We start from the raw sequence: 9,639 nt of genomic DNA, 5'->3' as shown, positions 1-9,639 counted from the left end.
ATTTTATAAGCATTTGTGCTATTTGTGCCACAACATTTGTGCCATTTAGCACTGTCCGACCATGGCTATGATTATAATCCAGAAATGTAATCTCAACTTAACAAGAAAAATGATCTTACACGAGTTATAATAAATTATATAATATGCTACGTCTTGCTTACATAAGAAGCAGAAGCAGACTAAAATTAGCTAACTAATTTTGATAAGTTATAAACGCAACTCTGACTATTTCATAAGATAAGTTGTAATAAAATTTAAAAAAATTGCTATTACATTGATGATACTATTCTAATTTCTTAACCAGTTCCATTGTAATGCTTAGTAGTATAATGGGTTCCTTAATGCCTAATACTATGATGGCTTGGTATAGTTCCACTGACAATCGGATTAATTACAGCATCAGCAACATTTCCTTGTGTTTGGCTGCCTGGTGTTTGGCTATTATGCGGCCCAACCTTTACATGTAAAAGGACACAAGTTACATGAAATATCTAAAAAAAAATGAAATAAATAACATTAGTACTGATTTAAAAATATATATATACCTGCTCAGCAATATTCGAGTTAATATTGTTTCTTGGTCGACCTCTACGCCGCCTTCCATCGCTTTCTATTCCTACCAGAATTTGCTCGTTGAGTGATCTCCCTTACTGATCTGTGCCTGTTTATTCGTGGCCGTCCACGACTACGAGTCACATGTGGATTAAGAATAACTCTTTCATTTTCTTCGTTTTCATCAACATTGTTAGTGTCAATAGTAACCTGTGCATTACTGGTAGGAGCAATCATTCCATCATTCCAGCTCAATAAATCCCGCTTCAATTCAGCCAACCGTTGTTTCACAAATTTGATCTTATTGTCATCGTAAGCCAAATCGGATGCTTCTTGAAATAACCTCTCCATCTCCCTGTATTTCTCAAACTCCTCTGTCATATGTGGGTACCCTCCGTGAAAAAACTTTTTACTATGGACACGGTTAACATCTTTTCTCCATCGCCTAAGCAAATATCGTTCGTTGATGAACTTTATGTCTTTGAGTGACATCAACCTCATGATATGGCAGCACAATATTCCTTTTGATTCGAATTTCTTATAATTGCAGCTGAAATATTGGCCATTTTCCCTGTACTCTACATCATAAACAAACTCCCTCCGAAACCAGTTGTTGATTATGGATTTCTCCATAATTTTATGTCTCTCAATTCCTGGCTCATTATCTGCTTCACGCCTTCCCTCTTCAGTTGGCTGAATGACATGGCAATACCACATTCGTTTAATCTCCTCTTGAACGAGCTTGAATATTGAATTAGTAAATGCCTTTTGAAACTGTTGTTCCCATTTAAAAACAGATATGCAATTTACAACTGTGTTTTTTGATTTGAAATCAGCATAGAACTCCTTTTCATTCTTGTCACACATAGCAATCTCATACTGCTCCACAAATTGCTTTAGTGTGCTCATTGAGTTAACATACCCATCAAAATAGGCATGCATGCTCTCACTCCTTTGAGTCGAAACCATTCCAGCCCAAAATGTGTGATTGAGATAAATTGGAACCCAATACTCCCTATCAACATATAGTTTGGAAAGCCATTCATTTCTTTCCAACCCATACTTCACCACAAACTCATTCCAATTTCTCTCAAACATCTCGATGGTTAAGCTATCATATATTACAGCTTTAAACTCAAGGCATGCACTATCATAATCAGTAACACCCTTAAACTTCTCAGGTACCTTGCATAATATATGCCACAAGCAAAATCTGTGTCTAGTATTAGGCATTACCTCCCTAATGGCTTTCCTCATGCTCTCGCATTGATATGTAAGAATAGAATTAGGATGAACATCTTCCATTGCTTCAAGCCACGTCATGAACAACCACTTAAAAGTGTTTACATCTTCATGTGAGATCAAGGCGCATCCTAATAAAATAGATTGCCCATGATGATTTACTCCAACAATGGTGGCAAATGGCAACTTGTATCGATTAACAAGGTAAGTAGTGTCAAAACTAACAACATCATTGAATTCCTCGTAAGCAGCTCGACTACGAGGATGAACCCATAGAACATTTGAAAGCCTGGAATCATCATCAAGATCAAATGAATAGAAAAACTCAGGATCGTTTCGTTGCATTCTCACAAACAACTTATGTATAGCCTCAGCATCACCATCACCAAGTCGTAGCCTCCTCTTTCGCTCAATGAAGTTTCGACAATCCTTTGACAAACAGCTTAAATTTTCTAGTCCACCTGCTTGAACTTCAAGCAACCTAATGCTTTTTGCGGGTCTTATGCCAGCTATATCGTTTGCCTCCAATCTCCTCTTCATATCCATATTCAGTGACCTGTGAGCAACCATCAATCTAGACATAGAAGGTTCCAATTCGTGATTGTGACTTGAAATAACTTTTGAAATCTGCCACATTCCATTTTCTCTTAGGATTGCATTAATCTTTGCAGACAATTTATCCTTTTGATGATTTCGCACCAATTGCTTTCCTTCCTTTATCGCAACTAATTGTTTGATATTTGCGAGATCCACCGTACATTAATCGATCTTTTGAAAACACTAAAACCTTTCAATCTAGCATGTTCTTTATAGAAGTTGAACATAGTGCTGATACAAGGAAATAACATCCCTGTTAGAGGACCTTCTTCAATAGCATTAGTGTTTGCTCTTTGCTCTAATGCCTCCTTCGTTCATATCTTGATCACCAGCTGATTCATCTTCCTCCACATCTTCAGTGAACAAACTATCATCTTCACTAAAATCAAATATCTCATCAAACAATTGCCTACGATATGGCCTTCCCTGACTTAACCCCGCCATAAAAAAATTGAAAAAACTGAGAGAATGAATCAATTTTAAAAGAAAAAACAAAGAATGAAAATATTTTAAGGAAGGCAAAAACAAAGAATGAAAATATTTTAAGGAAGGCAAAAACAAGGAATGCTCATCACTGCTGCATGTGTTAGCTCATATGTGCATGCATTAATGCAGTAGACACACTCATCGAATCATCAGTTCTTGAATGGTGTGCATGGCTGCAAGCAATAATAGCTTGTTGCATGCACGCTTTCCTTTGCATGAGCCATGAAATGAGCTATCTTACCAGCTCCAAGCTTTGAAGCCATTTTTAAATTGTTTCCTCTCTTTCTTTTAAGGGTATAATAGTAAAACTACATACATTAATACCATTTGAGCCAGCTCAAATTGAGCTATTTAGCAGCACTCATGTTTTTAATTGTTGTAGAGACATACTCCATCTGAGAAGCTACTGAAGGAAATAAGGTTGAAGGCCATGCTCAACAGTGATGGGGAAATAGAGAACATGGTAAAACAATAAAAGCCTCAGGCAATACATGATTTCCATTTTCCTCGTTTGTTCGTTCTCAGTATTACTAGGGGTGTGCAAACGGTCGGTTCGGTTCCGAATCGAACCGAACCGATAAAATCGAAAATTAAAAATAAAAAATTTTAAAAATCAAACCGAACCGATTGATAAGAGAAAACCGAACCGAATCAAACCGATAAATATTAGTTTCATTCGGTTTTAAACCAATCAAACCGAAATTTATAAAATTTTATATTTTTAACATTAAATCTAAATAATAAAAACATAAAAACAAAAAAAAATTAGAAATCAAAACTCAAAAACCTTAAGGTTCGGTTCGGTTTTCTTTGATTTCGGTTCGATTCGATTCGGTTTGATTCAATTCGATTTGATTTTTTTATTTCCTATATATATTAATAATTTCGGTTCGGTTCGGTTTTTTTAATTTTTTTATGAAAATAACCGAACTGAACCGATTAACCGAAATTATTAAAATTGTAAACCGAACCGAACCGATTGAATTTTAAAACCAAACCTATTGAAACGAATTCAATCGGTTCGATTCGATTTTTTAATTTAAACCGAAAACTGCTCTCCCCTAAGTATTACTGTTTATATAAATAAAATATTAATTCTATGTATTTAAGAGAAAGCATTGAGTCTATTTTTTGCCTTTTTTTTATTTTTTAAATTAAAGATATTTAATGTTATGAATTTTTATTACCTATAATATCATAACAACTATAAAATAAATATAAAAAAATTATATAATTTTTATAGTTTTTATAATTTATTAATAAATAATAAAAATAAAAAAACAATTATGTACTTCATAATTTGATTTAAATAAATTATAATTTAAAATAATTTTTCCTTTTTAATTTTTATTTTAATTTTAATTACTTTAAATTATTAATTATTATTATTTTCATTGAATAGTTTTGACACGATTTTATAGTAAAATGTAATTCATTGTTCTAATCATTTTACTTTGTAACAGTTTCTTATTTTCCCATTTTTTTTATTAATTAAATTTTCAGAATTAAAAAAGTGTAAATCCTATTTAAGCTTTTATTTATTTGTTTATTTTATTAATAAACCACCTATGTGCTCAAATGAATTTCAAAATATATTTTTTATTATTTTATTTTTTTATTATTATCATTTTAATTATTTTTTAATTATTTAACTATTTAATGAAATTTGCATTAATTAATATTATCTTTCTTAAATTTGATTTAAGATCATTTTATTCTATGAGAAAATAAATTTCACTTTTTTATTTTTTCAATAAACATTACTTTAAAAAATATTTTAAAATAATATAAATTATTTTATAAACCAAATATATTAGTATAAAAATTAGGCTTTTTTAAAAAAATTAATAATTTACATTTTTAATCAATATTACCATTATTTTTATCAGTAACTAGGCTCTTCGTGTCTATTTGACATTGCATTTAAAAGACTGAAACTATTTTTCTAAATAAAAGTATCATTTTAAATACAGTTGAAAAAACAGTTTAGAAAAAATTATTTTATTATTTTTGTGTTGTTATGATTGAAACTTATCAAATTTAATTTTAAATTATTTTTTAATAATATCTAATTATTATATTTAAAAAAGTAATTTTCTCAACATCACTTCCAACAGTAATATCAAACAGACATTTCAATTGATTATTTTTTATTATCAAATTATGTTTTATCTAACATATTATAATAATAATAATAATAAATAATAAGCATTATATTATTAATATTAGTTGATCTTAAACTAAATAATATACACATAACTAATATGAAATATAATAAATAATTAAAATTTTATTTCAATTGAACAGACTAAATAAATTTAATAATTATTAATAAATAATAATTTTATTTTTATGACAATAATTTATATTGTTACACAATAAAATGTAATAAATTTTTTAGTACAAATAATTTTTATTTATTAATTATAAAAAAATAATATCTACAGCATCACGTGAATGAGTTCTAAGGGCTTGTGAATATCTATTATGTAGTTAAATAATTCAAATTTAGAGAATTTCAGTATCGATTATAAAATTAATTATACTCTAATTTCGAGTTCAGCATGAGCTTTGATTGGATCAAAGCAAAATATCCATTAAATTCATATTAAATCCATTTGGTCGGTGAATCTCTCTCTAGATTTTTAGAAAGAGATTTTTTATATTTTTTTACTTCTCTTCAGGCCTTTAGCTAGAGCATCTCTATCTACTTGAGACTTCCGCTGCTCGTACTCCTACTGGACATGTCTCTCTTCCCAGCCTAGTTTAGTGGGTATCACGCCATCACTATCACCCACCCAATTGTTGGGTCAATGTATATAATTTTTTATTTGGATTTTCCTGCAGATCTGACCTATTGGAGAAGAGTTTCTTGATGTGCTTAGATTTTGTCAAGGTGTCTGTGAGTTTTGTGTTGTTGGCTTTGACTTGCGTGACTCTATTACTACTAAGGAGACAGGGCTTCTTGAGGCCTTGATACCGATAAAATGGTAATTGTTGACCCCCTTCACCAACGAATACACAAAACTGAAACGCGGACTCTCTACCCTTTTTCTCCTATAGAGTTTCTATTGTTGAACCCATTTTTTATCATCGGGAGGTATTGTGTTGTTTTGGTGGTATGCCTCCTCCTCTGTTCTGAGCCTTGCATGGTTGTTGGTTAAGGCTTCTCGTGTTTTTACAATTCTGATGATCGCTTGTGCCGTTGGAGCTGAACGTCCAGTGGACGTAGCATTGCAGATCTGGCTACGTGCACGCAAGCAACGCTTAACTCCCCAGCGCTTAGCTTAGGGTTAGGACTTGCAGGCTTAGGCTTGAACTTCTTTTGTTTATTAAGCCTGTTACTCGGGCTTTGTATTGAGCCGCTTATGAACTTATTTTCTCATCAATGAATGATCTGGCTAAAAAAAAGCAAAGTACATCACTAGACAAGCTGACACCAGTAGCTCAATAACACTCGTATTATCAATTCTCAAGATAATATTATGCTTTCCGCATCGCGGAGATCATTTTTGACGCAACAGATCCAGCATCCATAAAAATATAACTCTATAATGCTGTTTGATCCTTGTGAGCAAAACTCTCTCTTACGAGAATTAGCTTAAGCTTTCTAAATAGATGGTTTTAGCCTGCACTAAAAGAAATTAAGAAATCAAGATACCAAGATAATGAATTTGAAATGTATCTTTTCATATGATCACACAATCCAATTAGAACGTAATGTGATAGAGCTTAAAAGAGAAAGTAAAAGTAGCACGTTAGAGCCCAGGCTATCCACCACCACCACCACCACTTCCTCCAAACATTTTGTAAAGTTGAATAAGTAGCTCCCCAGATGCCATTTATCAAAATATCTGGCAAAGGCATCACTTGTGTTGATTTAACAAGATATGAACTTGAAAGGGAAACTTGCTAGGCCATCAGTTGGTGAAATGGTCATTAGATTTATCATCCCTCTTTATCTGAAGATTGATCAGGAGAAGGTAGCAACTGTTCTTCATTTCCATCAGTTTCTGCAGGTTGATCATGTGCAGGAAGTTCCTCAGCAGCTTCAGTGTTCTCAGGATAAAAATTGATGGGGAACTTTGTGACCCTGGGTTTGTCAGACAAAATGTTTCTTTGAACCTTATCAATTAACACTTTTGATGGAGGTTCCTCTCTCAGTTGCTCATCTTCATAGTCATTGTTAACATAGTAACCAACTCTAACAAATTCCTGACCCAGATAGGAGCAGGTCAACAAAAGCACTGTCACGCCAATGATATCTTCTTCGCGAATCTTCAAAGGATCAGGTGGGTCTGCCTGGAAGGCATTCAACCAGAAGAATAAATCAGCATTCTTTGAAAACACAACATAAACAAGAGTCCAACAAAAGAATTAACACAAGGATTTAGCAAACAGTTGCCTGCAAAACAAATCGATAGTTTCCAACATTGATGGGCCCAACAAGAACACTCTCCAAAAGTTGATCATATGTCTCATCCTCAGCTGACCCCACATAGATTAGTTTCCATTCCAAATCTGCATTTGGAAGACATAATGAATATAGTTAATATATGCAATAGATTCAAACCCATAACACATGCTTGAGATATCAGACTGGTAAGTATGCTAATCCACACAATCTTATTGGTTTTAGATGCTCTTTATCTATCTTTTCTTAAGATTGAGTACACCAAAGTTTGCTCAAATGTGAGTCGTAACTCATAATATCCTACAGAAATTCAAGTCAACATCTTTCAAAACCTAAATTTGAGGTTCCCTAACCCGATTGCTTCCATTGCATGAGCAAGTATACACTTTGATTCTTCATTATCACGCTTGCTGCAGTTCAAGCTCTGTTTGTGGTGGAATTGACTTGGTGTCAGATTTAGCAAAGCTAGTCCGATGCCTAGATAAACGGAAGAAGGTTTATAGAAGGTTGATGACTGTAAAATTAGTTATATCTCCATAACAGGATCCTAAAGGCTATTAGTTTGGGATCAAAGTTAAATTGAGTCATGCATATTTGCTGTTGTTTGTTTAACTGACTATCACTTGATGGCAAGCCTCAAACTGAAATTTTTGATCCAAGAATGCACAGTAGAATGCAACGAGACTGTAATACAAAGTCAAAAAATTTCTGAAGTTGAAGATTAAGTCCGCCTAAAGTTAGCATATCGCAGCCCTACTAAGCCTCAACGCCAATCTAGTTGGGGTTTGATAAAATGATCGCAGAATATCTAAGAAAGAAATAAGCAATAATCACTCACAATCAAAAGCTTATTTTGACGAAAATATGATAATTTGCCGATGGAACTTGGCATCTAAAGCAAAGGAACAAGTGAACTACTGTTCTAATACTAACTTGAAAGTCAAATTGCCTTAAGTTCTGGTTGGCATGTCTGCTTATTTGGCCACAAGCTGCTAAGCGATAATACCTATAGTCAGGGAACTAACTTACACCTGCCAGGTCTCAGTGGCACTGAGGCGTTGGGTCTAGAACTGTTAGAAGGTCAGAACAGCAGCTAATTTCCTGTGGCAACTTAAACACAAGACAGAACACAAGAACAGGCTTCCTAACCAGACAACAAATCTATTACCGTTCAGAGATAGATTATAAGTAAGATGATGAACAAGGACCAGAAGGCAAACTCTACATCTTTTTTTTTAACTGAATTTTTAATCTCCATTAGAATAACATACAAAACTATAATTACTATTTTTTTTTTAAACAAAATCTTAATGGAATAAGACCAAAATCATTTACATGGCACAATTCAAAAACTATTCTCAAAACACAAGAAAAACAATTTGCTCGCTTGATTAATTGTAATGATTCATTGCCCTTGATCGGACCGGGCCTGAATTCAGACCAGACCAGACTCTTCTTTGTTTGAGCTGCTCCCACGCGCGCAGACCAGAAGATCTCATTTGTCCTGGGCTGAACAGACAAGTATGTAGAGATCTTCCCATCATAAAATTTAGTAGATTTTTTAACTAGTTTCTCTTCAAGATATTTTCAATTTTTCTCATCGAGTTATCCGCAAATGTAAATGAACCAATACCCGCTTTCCCATACACCAATGTTTCTCACCAACCAAACAGACCCAATAACCGCCAGCTTTGATTGAAAGAAAACAAACCCTAGTGAAATCCATTACAAATCGAATAACCTTTCTTTAAAAAAAACAAACTATAAATTCAAATAAATGGCAATATAGAGGGCCAAAGTACCATCTTTGAGAGGAGTCAAGCACTCGTAAGAGATCTCGAACTGAAAAGGGGACAAAAACGGCGCCGGATTATCCAGTACAGTAACGTTAGTGATATTGACAGCACTCATTGTGAAGAGAAATCAAATTGAAACCCTAGATTCGAGAAGCTTCATCTAAAGGCGAAACAGAATCCAGGAAAGAAAATAAACAAACAATTAAAAGGTATTCGAGGTAATTAAAAGTCCTAGATTGGCAAGGAATTTGGAGAAGAGCAAGGAAAAAACAGAGAAGGAATTGGGTTTTAAGGTAAATGGAAATGGAAATTGGAGGAGGAGACGGTTGAAGGGCTTGGAGAATTGCAAATGGCGGGAGATTGGTTTTGGGTATGAATAGAGTAGGGAGCGGGAATGGAATTTCAGAATTCAGACTAGGGCTGAGGTGGAAAATTTTTTGTGTTAGAACAAGGAAAATGGCTGCCAGTGCCAACACAAGTAGATACTCTACCCGCATTTGAGAATGGACACCACGGATTGAACTTGGAAGCTTCTTCTTTTTTCTTTTTTCT

The 9,639-nt window shown here is 33.5% G+C and overlaps 2 protein-coding genes across 2 annotated transcripts; both read right to left on the bottom strand.

The window, feature by feature from the left end:
* Nucleotides 1–588: 588 nt before the first annotated feature.
* Nucleotides 589–2,835, bottom strand: LOC110670321 (protein FAR-RED IMPAIRED RESPONSE 1-like). Its single transcript, XM_058152165.1, has 2 exons — nucleotides 2,697–2,835; nucleotides 589–2,519 (listed from the first exon to the last, which is right to left on the bottom strand). The coding sequence occupies exons 1-2, from the start codon at nucleotides 2,833–2,835 to the stop codon at nucleotides 589–591; spliced, it is 2,070 nt and encodes a 689-aa protein (XP_058008148.1).
* Nucleotides 2,836–6,535: 3,700 nt separating this feature from the next.
* Nucleotides 6,536–9,639, bottom strand: LOC110661176 (histone chaperone ASF1B). Its single transcript, XM_021819730.2, has 3 exons — nucleotides 9,094–9,639; nucleotides 7,283–7,398; nucleotides 6,536–7,179 (listed from the first exon to the last, which is right to left on the bottom strand). Exons 1-3 carry the CDS (start codon nucleotides 9,200–9,202, stop codon nucleotides 6,826–6,828), a joined length of 579 nt encoding a protein of 192 aa, XP_021675422.1. The 5' UTR covers nucleotides 9,203–9,639; the 3' UTR covers nucleotides 6,536–6,825.

The sequence above is a fragment of the Hevea brasiliensis genome, chromosome 9 (assembly GCF_030052815.1).
Source record: "Hevea brasiliensis isolate MT/VB/25A 57/8 chromosome 9, ASM3005281v1, whole genome shotgun sequence".
NCBI classification, from domain to species: Eukaryota; Viridiplantae; Streptophyta; class Magnoliopsida; order Malpighiales; family Euphorbiaceae; genus Hevea; species Hevea brasiliensis.
Note: the sequence above shows the minus strand (reverse complement) of the source record. Positions and strands in the feature narration are given on the sequence as shown.